Source organism: Bos grunniens, chromosome 17, assembly GCF_055505025.1.
Source record: "Bos grunniens cultivar Pamir isolate PY7600 chromosome 17, Bosgru_T2T1.0, whole genome shotgun sequence".
Lineage (NCBI taxonomy): Eukaryota > Metazoa > Chordata > Mammalia > Artiodactyla > Bovidae > Bos > Bos grunniens.
The window spans coordinates 45,539,697-45,556,146 of NC_141181.1; the positions used below are offsets into that span (position 1 = coordinate 45,539,697).

General features: G+C 61.9%; 1 protein-coding gene across 9 annotated transcripts in view; it reads right to left on the minus strand.

The window, feature by feature from the left end:
* ULK1 (unc-51 like autophagy activating kinase 1) overlaps positions 1-16,450 on the minus strand; it is a 22,972-nt gene continuing 6,522 nt past the window's right edge. For 2 of the 9 annotated variants that reach the window (XM_086347209.1, XM_086347213.1), the window contains 26 exons: positions 14,285-14,317; positions 13,944-13,980; positions 13,078-13,251; positions 12,928-13,001; positions 12,518-12,619; positions 11,414-11,472; positions 11,240-11,322; positions 10,745-10,795; positions 10,353-10,441; positions 9,350-9,503; positions 8,602-8,662; positions 8,306-8,395; positions 7,680-7,805; positions 7,117-7,265; positions 6,909-6,995; positions 5,842-6,110; positions 4,979-5,172; positions 4,585-4,694; positions 4,355-4,498; positions 3,726-3,919; positions 3,456-3,628; positions 3,251-3,369; positions 2,753-2,910; positions 2,453-2,488; positions 1,779-1,914; positions 1-1,698 (listed from right to left, as the gene is read on the minus strand). In XM_086347209.1, the coding sequence (XP_086203335.1) occupies positions 1,643-1,698; positions 1,779-1,914; positions 2,453-2,488; positions 2,753-2,910; positions 3,251-3,369; positions 3,456-3,628; positions 3,726-3,919; positions 4,355-4,498; positions 4,585-4,694; positions 4,979-5,172; positions 5,842-6,110; positions 6,909-6,995; positions 7,117-7,265; positions 7,680-7,805; positions 8,306-8,395; positions 8,602-8,662; positions 9,350-9,503; positions 10,353-10,441; positions 10,745-10,795; positions 11,240-11,322; positions 11,414-11,472; positions 12,518-12,619; positions 12,928-13,001; positions 13,078-13,251; positions 13,944-13,980; positions 14,285-14,317 (2,958 nt within the window). In that variant the 3' untranslated portion in view covers positions 1-1,642. Of the gene's footprint in view, positions 1,699-1,778; positions 1,915-2,452; positions 2,489-2,752; positions 2,911-3,250; positions 3,370-3,455; positions 3,629-3,725; positions 3,920-4,354; positions 4,499-4,584; positions 4,695-4,978; positions 5,173-5,841; positions 6,111-6,908; positions 6,996-7,116; positions 7,266-7,679; positions 7,806-8,305; positions 8,396-8,601; positions 8,663-9,349; positions 9,564-10,352; positions 10,442-10,744; positions 10,796-11,239; positions 11,323-11,413; positions 11,473-12,517; positions 12,620-12,927; positions 13,002-13,077; positions 13,252-13,943; positions 13,981-14,284; positions 14,318-16,450 lie in introns of all 9 variants that reach the window. The other 7 variants (XM_086347204.1, XM_086347212.1, XM_086347206.1 and 4 more) reach the window with 6 other exon arrangements.

Here is a 16,450-nt window from a genome sequence, read left to right on the forward strand (position 1 = left end):
TCAACAAATCCAGATGTTTATTTCCTTAAATTGATATTACACAATTTAACATAACGGTGTGTGTGTGGGGGTGGGGGTCACACGAAACGTCTCTTAAGGTAGATTGAGAGGAGAGCTGTGTCATGGAGAACAGGACGGGCTGGCAGCACGCACCCTGTGCCCTGGGAGGCTGACAGCGAACAGAGCTGCAAGTGGCTACTCCCATGGCGCTGGCCTCCCAGTGGCCCTGATTCCAGCTGATCATAAAGCAATAAATACGAACACATTCTGCGTTGGAGGAGAAACTCAAGTCACTGGTGATGAGACAGAAAGGGGTCCCAGGCCTGCTTGCTTTTAGGTCCAAGCATGGAGGCAAGATTTCAAGTATCACCGAGAGAGAAAATGAGGGTCTTCACCTAGGCCTGGGGTGAGACCTCAAAGCTGTGGGTGATGGACTGGGGCCCCCTCTGCATCCTTGTGAACAGGTTTGAGAGAAGTTGGGCAGGGCTGGCAGATCAAGGAAGGGCACCCTAGGGCCTAGAGGAGGGCTTTTCCGCCAACCCCCCAAATATGGCCAGGACCTGGGTGTGTGTGGGGTGACTTAATGTTAAAACCTACTGTGAAAGCTGGACTGGGAGGCTTTTGCACAAATACGGTCATCACCTGCCCACCATCTTCAGGCAGGAAACGAGGGCGAGGGTAGGGCAGACAGCTAAGCGCAGACCGCACGCGCCCAGCACCATAGCCCCCCCAGGTCTCGGCATTGCTGCCGAGGCCGTCCCTGCCCTGCTCCCACCCTTTCAAAGCAAAACATCAACTCGTATGAGTTTTCTTAAAAAAAAAAAAAAAGAGTTACAGAAAATAAGACACGTTTTAGGAGAAAAATGTGAAAGACTGCAACGTCTGTGCTGGGTTTTGGAAGCTCGGTGCTTCGTACTGTCCGTCCCTAAAAGAACATTTAAATAAGACGGCTGTTTCCCGAAGAGGGTCCCGGGTGGCGGGCATAGCACATGTGCTCGTGGGGCTGTTTATACACGTACACGAGAATACGGGTGTGCACACACGCCTCATAGTGCAACAGCCGGGACCAAGTGGCAGCCCCGGGTCCAGTCCGCCTGCATAAAGTGCTGGGTGATTCACAAAGCTGGGTGGTGGTCTCGGGGAAGGGCAGAGGAGGGAGCCAGGAGGATACACCTTTTCCTGGGTGGATCCACTGGGCAGGCCTGGCGGCTTTGGCTTGAGTGGGCATCATGGTCTCAGGGCCTCTGTCTTCAGCATGACAGCCCTGGGGTCTGGGTGGGGTCAGGGGATGCCCACGCATCCCCACCTGCCATCGAGGCAGCCGAGAGAGAAGTTCAGATCGCTGGCTGGGCTAGGAGTTCTGCCTGTCAGCCAGGCCAAGGGACTGGCCTGTGCTGAGGTTCTGGGTGGGGCCCTCCACCGCCCTGAAGTCCATGGCCGAGGAGCCCAGGAGATGGAGACGTGGCTTGAGGCCTGGCTCTGGCCGCTGGGTGGGGAGCCGAGGTCCTTTCCCCAGCACCAGCGAGCAGTGTCAAGGCCACAGGCTTGTCTCTTTCGGCCTGGCCAGCACACTGCTCCCCGCCCCATGGATCTGCAGAGAAGGTCCAGTCCTTTCGGCACAACAGGCCGGGCCTCCAAGAGGTCAGGCACAGATGCCGGTCAGCAGGGCCGAGAGTCTCCGCTCAATGCACAGCTTGCCTGCAGGGAGGGAGAGAGGGTACCCAGTGAGCGGGTGCCCAGCTGCTCCCCCCCGCTCCCCCAGGCCCAGTGGCACTGACACTTGGCGATGTTCTCCACGTCCGCCTGGTCCGTGAGAATCTGCTGCAGCCCCTCCATGAGCAGCAGGGCCTTGTGGTAGCGCTGGACACAGTCCTCCCGGCGGTGGAACATCTCATCCAGGGCGGCTGACTGCACCTGCCGGGCGAGGGTGGAGGCTGGGTCTGGCTGCCCCCCAACAGGGTAGGAGGACCTGGAGCTGACTGCCTGCAGGCTGGAGGGCATGAGTGACGGGGCAGGGTGGTGCGGGCACCGTCCAAGTCACATGAGGCCTAAACAGATGCCCACTCACCTCAGGCAGTCGGGGTTGCAGATCAGACCCCGAGGGTGGCTAGCTCTGCTCCCAGGTCAGCACTGCCACTGGGGAGAAGGCTCCCTCGGACCTGGTCCCAGTCACTATCAGTGTGGGCCAGCGACGGCATAGCTTAGCAATGGTCACCCCAGGAGTTTGGGGATGAGAAGGCAGACTTTTCCCAAATGTTTATTCAAACATTGCTTTTACTACAAGTGACTTCTTTCAAAAAACAGAGATTGCCTTAGAAGCCACTCGTTTTGGAGAGCAACAGAGGCAGAACACTGAGCAGGGCCCCTCTACGCCCCCAGCTGTCTTCACGCTGTGTCTTCCGAGCTGGCCTGCCTGCACAGGTTTCTTCTACTGCAGAAGAAACCAACTCACCTGTAAAGAGACTTGAAAACGAGGTCCCCTGTTTTCCTGGTAAGGAAACTGAGTTTAGAGAGGGGTGTGACCAGAGATACACTTGGACGATGGAGTCACACTGTGGGGCTTAAGCTCAGGTGAGCTCTGGGCTCCTTGCTGCGGCTGGAGCGGGGCCTGTGTATCACTGGTTGGCAGAGTAGACAGCATGGTGGAGCAACGCCCTCTGCAGTCTGGCAGAGCTGTGGCCATCAAACAGCCCTGCCCACTCCTTGGCCCGCTCTCCCAGCTCCTCCCCACGCGGGGTCCCGCAGGTCGTACCGTCTGCACTGCGTGGCTAAAGATGAGCTTCTCGGCAGTGACGCTCTGGATGCGGTCCAGGAGCCGCTGCTTGTCCAGGAAGAAGCGCTGCAGCCGCAGGCTCAGGCTTTGGCAGGACACCACGCTGGTCTTGTACAGCTCGTTCAGTTTCCGCACCACTGCAGGAGGGGACCTTGCAGCTCAGGCTGACTGCAGGAGTGGGGACCAACAGGCAAAAAGCCCCTCACTCCACCCCCGGGGCAGCTTTCTGACTCCACCTCCTATGCATTCTGCCCCAGCAATGCACACTGTGCCTTCCCACCCCCAGACACAGGGCCCTGCTTCGGGGCCTTTGCACCTGGCCTTCTACTATCCCCTTGGCCGTTATCCCACCTGGGTGGGGCCTGCACCAGGTAACCTTAGAAAGGCCTCCCGCATCACCTCACCCTCCCTGTCTTCCCCACGAGCTCACAGCCTCCTGCCCCGACCCTGCTGGGAGCCCGAGCCATCCGCCCTCACCTTGCTTCACAGTGGACGACAGGCAGAGCTTGCCGGCCCGGATCTGGTCGATGGCGGTCTGCAGGCCCGAGGACAGGAGCTCGGCCACCTTCAGGTAAAGCACCAGCTGCTCTGCAAAACTGGAGGGCGGCACGGATGTGTCAGGGGGCTGGGGGGCCCATGCCCCAGGCGGCCTCCCCGCTGGGCACCCACTGGGCACACCCACCCCCACTCGCGGCTCAGCAGGCTGATCTGGTCGGCCACCACGCTCTCCTGCAGCTGGTCCTCAGGCCCCCCAGCCGCCTCGCTGGCGCTGCCCTTCAGAGCCGCGATCTCCAGGATGTGCTGGACAAAGACGAGCGTGAAGCGCAGGCTGTGCAGGATCTCCGTGTGCTCTTGCTGGGGAGACGGGGCGGCTGAGCGACGGACCTTGACAACCCTGTGACCAGCCCTGCCCAGAGATCATGCTGGGCCTCATCCCAGCCCCAGCTCTCACCTCCATCAGGGTCTCCTCAGGGAGGTCGGGGGCCTCGAAGGTCACGGCCCCCTCCAGGTTGGCGGTGACAGGGTCGGCAAAGCTGCAGCAGTGGCCGGGGGCGGGGACCTCGAGGGTGGCCTCGCTGTAGGCCCCGGGCGCCAGGTGGCGGGCGGAGGAGGAGCCGGCCGAGCTGAGGGAGCTGGAGGAGCCCACTGTGGGGAGAGGGCTGGTGAGCAGGGGCCCTCACCACGGCTGCCCCTTCCCCACCAATCTTCTGCCACTCTGAGACACAAGTCTGGTCCCCACCACCCGGCTGCTCTCCCTCCAGGGAGTAGAGCCCACAGTGGAGGCCTCACCACTCCCAGGCCTCCGTCCACTGTCCACTGTAGGTGGGACCCTCGAGTTCAGAAGCTGGGGTTGCAGAGGCCTGTCTGTATGACCTGTGCCCGCCCAGAGGCAGCACTGAGCCCTAGACCCCTGACCCTCCCGGGAGGACCCTCCCAGGGCCTCAGCGTGGGGGTGGTGCCCCGGTGCCCAGGGTATCACCCCTGCTGCACTGGTGCCGTCAGCCACCGCCCTCCTGCTTCCTGAAGGACGGCGTGGGCCACTGACTCACTGCAGCTTTGAGGCCACCAGACAGTCCTCACCTGAGAACATGGTCGTGCGGGGGCCCTGGGGTGGCGTGGTCCCGCTGGGGGGCGAGCCCACTGTGAACACTACGGGGGAAGGGCTGCTGGCGCCCCCAGCACGAGCTCCTGGGTGCAGGTTCCCTCCGAAGCCAGCAGAGGGCGCTGGGGGAGTGAGAAGAGGCGCTCAGGTTCCTCCCGCCACGGCCCCCCACTTCCCAGAGAGCTCCCCACCGACCCCTCTGGCGCACCAATCTCCATGGGCTTCTCCTGCAGGCTGTCCGTGCTGCCTGAGTCGGGAGCCTGCGTCCCAAACGCAGCCTTAAGGAGCAGATCTGTGAGGCGGCCGGTGCTGAGGGACCTGCAGGGTGAAGGGTGGTATGAGGTGCCATGAGCCGCCCTGCGGGTACCAGTCTACCCACTTCCCAGGGCTGGCCCCCTACACCCCACAGGCAGGGCCTGGGGAACCTCACAGTCTGGTCAGCATGCCCAGCCCTGCCCATTCCAGGCAGTTACTGTCACCCATTGAACAGATGTGCAAACTGAGGCTCAGAAGCGGTGGTGGAGGGAGTGCGGGGCAGGCAAACAGCAGGTAGGCCGCGCCGCAACTCCCCAGGCAGTGTTGGGGGAATCCTCAACACTCACCTTCCGAAGGGGCCCTTGGTGTCCTCGGTGGGCCGCAGGCCGGGGCCCAGTTGCTGCCCCTGGAAGGGCCCTGCCTCGGAGAGGTCGGGGAGCGTCCGGTTCCGTGGCGGCGTCATGACCACGCCTTGCCGGGCCAGGAGGGTCAGCAGGTTCTGGGAGCTGGGGGTCTTGGTGAACTCGAACGCGGGCACAGTCTAGGAGGGGCAGGGAAGGTGCTGAGGATGACCCACATGGTAACGCTAACATCCTGACAGGGTCAGCAGTGCTGGCCTGAATCTGCAAGGCCCCACGCCTCCGCAAAGGCCCAACCCTCACTGACCCAAGTCTTCACAGCAAAGAAGTGAGACTTGTGGGTGGCTGACTCCGTCCTGTGCTGGAGCAAAGGCACACATGCAGACATGTACCACGCTGGGCACACATGTGTGCACCTATGCCCTCACACAGACACCATCAGGCGGCTGCAGGTACTAGCCCCATTTCACAGACAGGAAACTGAAGCAAGGGCTGAACTAAATCATCTGTCCATTGCGGCAGCTTAGGTTCTCTGGTGCTCTGGACCCTGGACCAGGGTCAGGATACTTCCCATCAAGGGCCAAGAAATGTTGTGCCTTTGGGGCCAGTCTTCATCGCAGCACTCCGCGTGTAAATGGGGAGATTTATGGAGTCAGCTACCAGCTGGTGCAGAAGATCTGGGCGCAGAGGGCAGGCCCGGCTGTGCTGGAGCACGCAGGCCCCACCTCCAGCTTCTGGGGACCCTCATGTCCTGCGGGAATCCCACCAGGGAGAAAGCCCAGTGGCCCAGGCACGTGGGAGAAGTACAGCGTCACTCCCACCCACCCCCTGGAGGTCTGGGGCCCTGTTACCTTGGTGGGGGAGCCCAGGATAGGGGGCAGGGGGTTCCGCTGCAGGAAGTCAGGCAGCTTGGGCGAGCCGCGCAGGGGCCGGCAGGATTGAAGTCCATGGGAGGGCTGGGGGGGGCTGGCCTGTGGGTGGCCAAACGCCACCCCCAGCGGGTCCGTGGGGGGCTTGGGCAGCTTGGGACGGACGACATGCAGGTCGGACAGGTTGGGGGCGCTGTGCAGGCGGTAGCCCAGCCCGCTGGTGTGGGGAGAGTGCTCAGGTGCAGAGGAGCCTGGGAGGGGACAGGATGAGCCCAGTCACAGCCGTCCGTGGACGCCTGGACCAGCCCACACTACCAACCAATAGTATATAGAGGCCCCCATTCTGCTCAGGATTCCCTTTACCCTCACAGTCACCCAAGCCACACTGCACCCACGCTTTACTGCGTAACCTGGAAACAGGCACAGAGACACTGAGACACCTGCCCAAGGTCACACGGCATGACAGGAGTGAGGGCTGAATTTGAGCCCCCTCGTCAGCCTCCATAACCTGAAGGCTGGAGCTTGTTAAACAGTCTTATGGAATTTTCTTTCTCTCTTCAACTCATAAGAAATGATGATTATGGGGCTTCCCTGGTGGCTCAATGGTAAAGAATCTACCTGCCAAAGCAGGAGACCTGGGTTTGATCCCTGATCCAGGAAGATCCCACATGCCACGGAGCAACTAAGCCTGTGTACCACAATTAATCAGCCTGTGCTCTGGAGCCTAGGAATTGGCAATTACGGAGCCTGTGTGCTGCGACTACTAAAGAGCCTGTGTTCTGCAACAAAAGCCACCACAATGAGAAGCCTGCACAACTGCTCGCCACAACCAGAGAAAAGCCTGCACAGCCCCGAAGAGCCAGCACAGCCAAAAATAAAGAAAGAAAATTATACTTAAATAAACCTTAAAAAAAAAAATGATGGTTGTGGACAGGAAGACAACCACTGTTCTAAGCAGTGACAGGCCAGCCCAGGGAGGTCAGCCCAGCTCCTGTGCCCCTCCCCAGCTCCACCCTCAAACCCATCAATCAGGCTGGGGCTGCACCCACCTGGACGAGGGGACCTGCCACCCCGCATCTCAGATGCTTGAGGGGAGGGTGCTCCACTCCAGCCTGGCCGCTCAGGGATGGTTCCGACTTGGGGGAAAGAGAAATTGCCAGGGTCAACATGGGATGGACAGCAAGACCCTCCCCTGCCCCAGGGTGAAGACACCCAGTCCCACTCAGAGGCTGGTCTCCCAGCAGTATATAGGCTCACCCTGGGGAGACGGTGTGTAGGGCCGGCCCCCACCCAGGGACAGCTTCCTGGCCAGGGCGGCTCCGTGCTCAGCGTGGGACGGGGGTGATGGGCTGGCCCGTGCAAAGCCCAAAGGACTGGTGCTGCCTGACCTGCGGATGGCAGAGGACCTGGGGACAAGCGGTACAAGGTGTGAGGTCCCCAGCCACGCTCGGCAAGGGCCACGAGCATGCCATGTGTCTGTCCCCCTCCATTCAAATAATGGGCTTCGCCAGGAGCCAAAACCAGCTGGGCGTCCCCAGTCCCTGCCAGGGTGACTGCCAACTCAGAGGGGCTTCCGGGAATTAATTTGAAAAGTACCCCTTCCCACTGTCTTTTGGAACTTAACACAAATCACCATCAGTTTTATAAACACAAGCAGTCACCGTACAGCTAGAGTGCCAGAATGTCCACGAGGCAAGTGGTGGCGCTGATGGTTAAGCAGTGTGCAGCCTGCACAACCGCACTTGAGAGATGGCCCTGCACCACCCAAGTGGGGTTCTTACCACAAACGAGCCTGGCCAGTGGGGGGGCCCTGCACTCACCGCGCTGTCTGGTACTGGGTGGGTGACTGCAGGTTCTGCTCAATGCGCTGGTAGTTCTGCACCTGCGTGGGGACTGGGATGGGGACAGAGGCCCCACATCTGCTGCTGGAGAACGTGCCAGTCCGGCTGTGGTGGGCAAAGAGAGGTCAGGGTCACTGCAGGCGGGGCACTGGGCTGAACCCCAGGCCCAATATCCCGGGGCAGAGGCCACTCCAGCCACCTGCTTCCCTGTCTCCGCACACGGCCACTACTGCTTCCAGGGGGTATCAGGGACTGTCTGTGGGCACTCCCTCCCCACTACTCTACACTCAGGTGGCTTCTGGTTGGGACCAGCCAGTAGGAAGGGGACAGAGGACAGTGACTGGGCTGCTCCTGTGGGCTCTGGGCATCCCTGCCCCCTTGGCCCTACAAGCTCGGGGAGCGGGGCTGATGACACTGGTCTCTGGCAGTTCCCCCAGCCCCCACCTTGCATCCTTCCCACCACAAACCCTCCCTTCTGCTGGACCACCCATGAGGGGCCTGGCAGCCTGCCCAGCCTCTGGACATGACTGCTTCCTGCATGGCCCGGCTTGGTGCTGGCGTGCTGTGATGCCAAGGGAAGCCTAGGTGGCCCCTGCCCCACTTACCCTGAGGGGCTAAGGGAGCTGCCGCAGGGCGGGGAAGGAGAAGGGGTCCGGCCACGGCTGTCCAGGCCTGTGGAGGCCGCCAGCGAGCTCCTGCGGACAGAGCAACAGGCAGTCCCCACTCAGGACAAACGTGCACACGGACTCTGGCATCACCCTCGGGACCCCATCCTGCACTGGGCACAGGAGACCTGGCCCTGCCCAAACTCTGACCCGGAGGGTCGAAAGATAACCTAAGAGCAGGCACTACCCTCCCCCCAGAACAGGGGGCAAGGGGCACGGGGCTAGGGGATGCTTACCCACTGCACATCAGGCTGTCTGGGGGCGGCTTGGCACCTGCTGCCTCAGCCACCAGGTCACCTGTGGACAGGAGATGAGTCAGGCCAGACCCAGACACCTCCTCCTGGGGTGGTGGGGGCCATGCAGGGCCCAGCACTCTCCTGTCCCTGTTGTGGCACTCACACTGCCACCTCCCTTTGCCTGTCTGGACTCAGGGCTCTAAAGGAGACCCTGGTACCTCCCCTGCCCAGCAGCCTTGAGCCAACCTCAGGCCGGGTGTCCACACCTCCCAATCTGGGTCTGCCCCTCCTCCCAGATCTTCAGGTTCCCCCCTTCCCTCCTGCTGTCCTCCTTGCAATGCCCTCGGCTGGGTACCAGGCCCCTCCTCTGCATCAGAGCCAAGCTGACAGGCTCAGGGTGCCCCACTGGACACCAGGGCTGGCTCCCACCCAGCCCCATCTGCTGGTCTCGGTGGCCAGGGCCAGCGAGAGACGCACCAGCATCTAGAGTCAGGAGAGGAACTGAGGACCCCAGGACAGGGCTTTGGAAGGGTTGTGGGGCATAGGCTACAACTCAGATACAGATGGGCAGGTGCTCTGGACGCTCTGGACACTCGGGGGCACAAGGCCTGTGTGTGGCCAAAGGCAGGACTCAGCTCTGACTCAATGACCAACCACATATGGGGTGGGAGCTTCCAAGTCCCTTCTTAGGGGTGTATCTGGCACATCTGCAGTGAGCCCCCTGCCCACCCTGTGGGGGGCCCCTTACCTGGAAACTGGGCCGGGACCATGACAAAGTCGTCGGTGTCGCAGGATGAGTCCTTGCTGCTGCCGCCTGAGTCCCGGGAGCCCTGCAGGAAGCCAGCAGCCTCGGCCGGGGAGGTCAGGGTCTTCTGGAGCTCCTGCTGCATCTCCCCCAGGGACTGGGGGTCAGAGGGGAGCCCGCTGAGACTCAGGCCCAGGGCCTGGGGGAAGCAGGGCTGCTGGGGACGAGGCCAGGGCTCTGCATGATCTTCTCCCCAACGGGTCACGCTCGCCTGTGACTTCCCCACAAGGACAGTCATCTCACAGAGCCACCTGCCCCCCAGGGTGAGGAGGCGCTTCACTCCCACAAGCTCCAGGGAGACCCCCTTCCAGGTGACCCTCCACTTCTCCCTCCGTCCTGTGAAGGGTCGTACAGCCTGGCACGCTGGGGACGTGTACAGGGGGCAAGGCTGCCTGTGCACAAGCCCTGTGCCACGCTCAGCAGACGGGGCACCAGAGAGCTGTTTTCTCCGCCACCAGTCCAGCCCTGGTCCCTGCCTAGCAGGACGGACGGATGGACAGGTGGAGGCTCAAGTCCCAGCACCCCCAACCCCGCGCACAACCTTGGCAGACCTCACCCCACCCCTGTACTGGGAACACGGGCTGCAAGGATCGGATCCCAGGACACAGGGACCCCTGCACACAATCCTCCCTGGGGCCCCTGTCCGTGTCCACCCATGCACAAGAACGTTCAGAGCTGATGCAGTCCTGAACCCGCTGACGGCCATCAGGTCAGCCTCCGGGACACAACCGGGGAGGGGGCCCTGAAAGGGGACTTCACCCACTTCTACCGCTCCACGTCCACAAGCAGAATGTGTAAGTCTGGTGTCATCCGACCAGACAACACTGCAGAAATAAACGTGGGGGCCTGGGTAGGACAGAAGCCCCAACAGGGTTCCTGCAGCTGTCTACATGCCCCAAAGCCGAGGGGAGAGGAGCCCGTAGCCCCGACCCTGCGTGTGACTCACCGGTGGGGAAGCCAGGTGTGAGGTGGAGCTGCTGCTGGAGCTGCTGCCAGACCCCGAGCTCGGGTACGAGGGCACGGGCACAGGAGGGGCTGGGGGAGGGTGTGGGTCAGCGCATGTCAGCACGGGATATTGCCGGGCCCTGCACACTCCCACCCCGCCCATGACAACCCCACACCCTCCAGGAAGCCAGGGAGAAGACCTGTGCGAGGCCCCTGCCCCCACCTCCCCAATCCCGCTGCACCAAGTCAGCTGAGCTCAAGCCCACTCCATGGCCTGGGGGTCCCTAGGGACTACAGGCTGGAGCAGGACTGGGGAGCTGGAAGTGGGGGTGGGGTTGGAAGCCCATGGGGAGAAGGGAGGCACAGGAGTCCTAGAACCCTCAGGGGACTCACACTTCTTCACAGTGGCACTGGCATCCAGAAAGGGGTGATGGAAAAACTCATCTGCAAGAGAAAAGTTGGGGCAGGGCTCAGGAGGGTCTGACAACAGAACTCCCAGGGTGAAGGCTGGGCCCCCACCATCCCTTCCTGTGGGCCTGAGCTCCAGCAGGCTCTGGCCCCTGTCCTGGCTGCCTCACGCCAGGCACGGGGGGAGACAGAGCCCCAGCTGGCAGCTCTTGAACACATCTGGCACCCCCAGTGTGGTCCAGGCTGGGCTCCACCCACCCTTCCGACAGTTCCCAGCAACGCTGCCTATTGCACAAGTGGGGGTTTTTCTATCTGTGCAGCTGGGAAAGGAGCTGTGGGAATGGGGAAACCCGCTCACTGTGGCCACAGGGGCCCTGGAAGCTGGGGGTGCAGGATGAGGGGTGCAAGGCTGAGAGCTAGAAGGGCCCCTGTCCCCCAGGCCTGTCAGAAGGAGTAGGGGGCCGAGCGGCCGGCACTCACCAAAGTCCATGCGGTCTTTGTGGTTGCGCTGAAGCAGAGCCAGGAGCAGCTGTCTCAGCGGGGCTGAGGTCTCCCGGGGGATGCTGGGGGCACAGAGCACAGCGTTGACAGGGCAGCCTGATCGGGGCAGTGAGGAAGCAGGCAGGGGTCTGCCGCCAGGGGAGGGGCACTCACGTGGGGACCAGCGTCTTGTTCTTCTCGTAGAAGAGGCGGAGGTCCTGGGGACTGCTGGCCTGGAAGGCAGGGAGGGGTGAGGAGTGAGCGCCCGCTCCACTTGGCCACCGCCCACTCTGCACCTGACCCCGAGAGATCCACGGTCCAGCGCCGCCAGCCTGCCTGCCTGAACACTGAGGGCCCTCCCACGCATCCAAAGAAGGAGTGCCCCTCTCCCCACTCAGGCTGTGGAATCGCGGGGACCGCACAAAGGCGGAGGCTGGGGGCGCCCAGAGGAGGTTGCTGGGCCTTCCACCCACCTGCTGTGGATGACTTCTGGGTAACTGCTGCAACTGGTTGTTTGCTTCTTGAAATTGAAAAGTAGCCAATGTGCCAGCTCCAGAAGAGGGCCCTAGAGTAAGTTTGCTCCACAAGTGGGCCCTGCCTCCCTTGATAACACATGGCTGGCACATGCGTGTTCATTAATCATTCACTGAGCCCTGCTATGTGCCAGGCACTGTTCCAGGCACGAGGGTACAACGTTCCCAAGGCTGACATGCCAGCCAGGGACAGCCCTGTGCTTGCCCACACGGGGAAAACAGTAGGCAGGGAGGGGTGGAGGGAGCTGGGGGTGGAGGCTGGCCTAGGTCACTGGGCAGGCACAGAGGCTCTGGGGCAAGCTGGTGGCAAAGGAGAGCTGCGAGGTCAGGCCATGGAGTCACTGCAGGACGCGTGTGTTTGTGGGGTGGGCTCAGACGCACGGGCCCTCTAGGGTCCAGCGCAGGACAGGCCACTGCCTTCCAAATGTAGGGTATACCCCAGAGTTTGGGGTCCTGGTATCAATGTCCTGGCTCACTTCGGCACTGGAATGGGTAGGAGGGAGGCCGTGACACTTGGTTCAGACATACACATGGACAAACACAGGAGTGCTCCAGAACCAGTGGAGACTCCGGCCTTGGCTCTAAGCAGGATAGAGCCCTGAAGTGACTGCACAGTGGGAAGCTGGGTGATCATGTCATGCAAGTGGAGGGGAGGCTGCAGGACTTTAACGACCCACGACTATGGCAGGCTGCAGAGACGAGCACTCGCACACCTGTAGCAGACCCCTCTGCCCTGGGCCCTCACCTGGAACGGCGCCTTCCCTGTCAGGCACTGGTACACGATGGTGCCGATGCTCCACAGGTCTGCCTTCCCGTCATAGTGCTGGGACATGATGACTTCTGGCGCCTGCGGGGCGTACAAGTTTGTGTGGTGAGCATGGACACTGAACTGTGCTGACCAAGGCCTGCCTCCAGCCAGGCATCAGCCAATCAGGACAGACACCAGCCAGGGGCCACCCAGTCACACAGACACTAGCCAGGTGTCAAACGCCATAGACATGGTGGGGAACAAATGGTATATCCATGTCGGCTGCCACCCAAGGTGAGACCACAGGATGGGGCTCAGCTCTGGACACGGGAGGGGACCCTGCTCCCGTGTGGATGGAGGCCCCCTTTGACAGGGCAATGCAGCAGGGGCTGGGGGTAGCCACCTACCATATACATGGGGGAGCCACAAAGCGTGGCTGCCATCATGTTGCTCTGCAGGTACCGGGCGAAGCCGAAGTCGGCTGCAGGCAAGGAGAGATGTGTGAGGGGGGCGGCTGAGGCCCCTGGGGCCCCCGGGCCGCAGCCACCCCGCCTCACCAATCTTGACCCGGATGTTGTTGGGGTTGGCGCGGCGCCCGCCGGGGTTGGACAGCAGGATGTTCTGGGGCTTCAGGTCCCGGTGGATGATGCCCTTGCTGTGCAGGAGCCGCATGGCGCCCGCGATCTGCTGCAGGAAGAGCCGGATGGTGTCCTCGCTTAGTGTGCGCATGGCTGCAAAGGGGACGGGGTTCAGGTGGGCACAGCTCACCCGGGCACCCAGAGTGAGGGGCCTCCTACTCCTCCTACTGCTCCCTGCGGCCTCTGAACCCACCCTTCGCACCACCTGACCCTGAGCTGCTCCAGCGTGCCCTCCAGCTCCAGGGTGTCGCCCAGCACACCCTGCCCCTTCTCAGGTTAGGACCACTTCTCAGCAGCTTCCTCCACCTATTGCTCAGGGTAAACACCATGGCCAGAGGCTGCTTGAGAAGCCCCAGGTCCAGCTTCAACCAGCGAAGGGCTCATCCAACAGGTGAGAGAGCAGTTCCCCACTTTTGCCAGGACCCTGGGGAGGCCTGCCCCCTGTGGATAGCCAGGGATCTCTGGAGTCCAGAGCGCTCAGGACAGGCCTGTCTCCTGCAGAGCCACCAATCAGTGGCCATAGGGACACCCCGTAGGGCACCACATCCCAGCAGACTGAATGGAGCCCAGCTTAAGAGTGACCCTTCCAGACCAAGTCTGCCCTGCAAGGCCATCCTTTGTGGTTTTGACATAGCATGTAACCCTAACAGGTCTTCAGTCACCCTTCCATCCTTCCCAGCAGGCGACACCACCTTTAGGCCTAAGAAAGCTTGTTCACACCAGGCCACCTCTCACACTGGGTCAAGGTGAGCACACAGCCCATTCAGCCGCGGGTGTCCACTCACTGTGCAGGTAGTCGGCCAGATCCCCGCCGTTACAGTACTGCAAAAGACCAGCCACGTGTCTTGGTCAGCTGCCAGGGGAGACCCTGCAGCCCAGCCCAGGTCTCCCCATTACCCAACCCCAGGACACCTGCTCCCCTGGCACTTGGGGTAGACATGCCTTGCAACTCTCAAGGAGGTCAACGGGGATGCTCACCACCCCTTCAGCCCCTGCTGTGGCCGCTGGGCTGCTGGCTTGGTAAGCCCACAGACATGAGGACAACTTCTAACCCCTAGATGACAAGGGGCCTGAGAAACAGGAGGGCCCAGCCTCCTGGTTCTTACAGCCGGCTGCCAGGACTCACCTCCATGACCAGGTAGACGGAATTGGCCATTTCCTGCAGGACACAGAAGAGGCAGTGAGAGGTGGTGGGGAGCACGCCCTGTCCCCCAGTCTGGCAACTGTCTGGGAAGCCCGGCTTAGCCCCAGTGTGACCTGGGTGCCCGGCCTCTGCAGCTGTCCTCAACATACTGCCTGGGCTCAGGCAGCAGCTCCGGGAGTCACACCAGGGCTCAGACAGTTGGTTAGTGACCAGGACATAAGGACATCTGAGGGCCAAGTGAGTTTGAGTGACAGGAGGAGGAGCCAATCATATCACTCTGTTTGTCAAGGCGGGAAAGGAGCTGAGGTCCCAGGAGAGATGTCAGGGCTGGAGTGACGACCCCACCTTCCAGGGAGGGCCCCCGGTAACCCCAGGACTCCAACAGGATCAGGGTCAGCTCCAGCCCTGAGGTCCTGATGGGACTTCCTGTCCTATTGAGTGGCGAGTTGTGGCCGAGTGGACCCAGCTGGTGGGGGATCCAGGCCCGCAAAAACGACACAACTGGGGTATGAGGGCCTTGTCTCTCAGGCCAAGGCAACCACTCCTGCCTTCAGACTCAAAGATGCCAAGAGGATTACAGGTCAGTGCTGCCAGCCCACTGCTAGCCAGGAGCACCAGGCCAGCTTCCGGCTCAGCCCTTGGCCACCCGTGGCCTCAAGGAGACACTGGCATCCTTGGCTCGGTCCACACCCGCAAGTCTGAGGGGCCTGTTGCCTGGACTGGTGTGGAACCCCACCAGTGTCCCTACGGGAGATGCCCTTGAGATCCCAGGTCACCGATGAGGAAATAGGCTGGAGGAGCCAAGTCCACCAGGCAGGTGTGGACCTGAACTCTTCGCTCTCCTGCAGACCACTCCCTCCAGTCTTCCCCAGGTGGGGCTTTCCCTAACTGCGGGGGGCTCTGCCAGCCAGGACAAGGTCCCCAAGCCCCTTCAGCACCAGTACGTTGCAGGGTCTTGGAAACCAGGAAGAGCTCCTCCCGCCGCCCCTCCCCGCACCCCGCAAAACCACCAAGTCCTCATTCCTCACCAGCATGCTACTCCCAGGAACTCCAACTTCTAACCCACCCCCCATCCCCTTGCAAGGGGGCAAGTGTGTGAGCTGGCCCTGTAGCTCTCAAGGCAAGGGGGGAGCCCCAAGGGGGAGGTGGCTGCAGGAGGGACATATCTCAGTGGCCTCTGGGGGAGGGCACCCGAGGCCCAGATAGACTTGACCCCTCAGCAGCAGGCCACCGCCTTCCACTCCTACTCAGGTCTCAGACATGTCCCCATTCCCACCCGGCAGGACAGAGGACCCTGACCCAGTCACCCTGCCCCCAGGAGGTTGGTTCCGGGCTCAGACCCACATCAACAGTGACACAAAGCCACTAGTGACACCCTCTGTGTAAATGTCAGTGTCTTGTAACAAGAAAACCCCTCCACCCTGCCTCCAGGGCTCTACCAACAGAGGGCCTGTGGGTCTAGGATGGAGATACCCCAGGGAGCAGGGATGAGGTCAACACGGAAACCTCTTAGAGCTGGCTGGGGCCCGGATCAAGCCCATTTCCACATGTCCCCACCCCGCCTCCCCAGGCTGGTTACTCTGTGTCCCAGCAGGCATGCAAGAAGCCTCCAAAGTGCCCAGCTGGGGCTCCTCCGGGAGGGGGGCAGGCTCTGTCCACAGAAGTCCACAGGGGCCTTGCCCCTCCCCCCAGGAGTGAGAGCGTGGGAGCTGCCTGCAGGCCCCGCCCTCCCAGGCCAGCTGTGGGCAGAGATAACTCAGGGTAGGGGAAGGAAGGAGTCCCAGGAGGTCACACATGGACTGGTTAGGGGGGCCCAGGCCAGCGGGGAAGGCACACCGGGAGACAGGGGGACAGAAATAGGGAGATCAAGACAGAGGAAGACACATGGAGGCTCAGGAGCAGAGTTGGAGGCTCCCAGCAGAGGACCCAGCAGAGGGCGGAGGGAGGTGCCAGAGATAAGGACCCAGAAATAACCCCGGAGATCAGAACACCCACTCCCCGTGACACCCAGGCCACCTGCTCCCTCACCTGCTGTCACCCGGACCATGGCCACCTCTGCGGACGGACGTGCTGAGCAGGCTCCCAAACTCACCCACCAGGGAACACCCTTGTCTCGAGTGGCCCAGAGGCCCTGCCCCACCTGGGCCA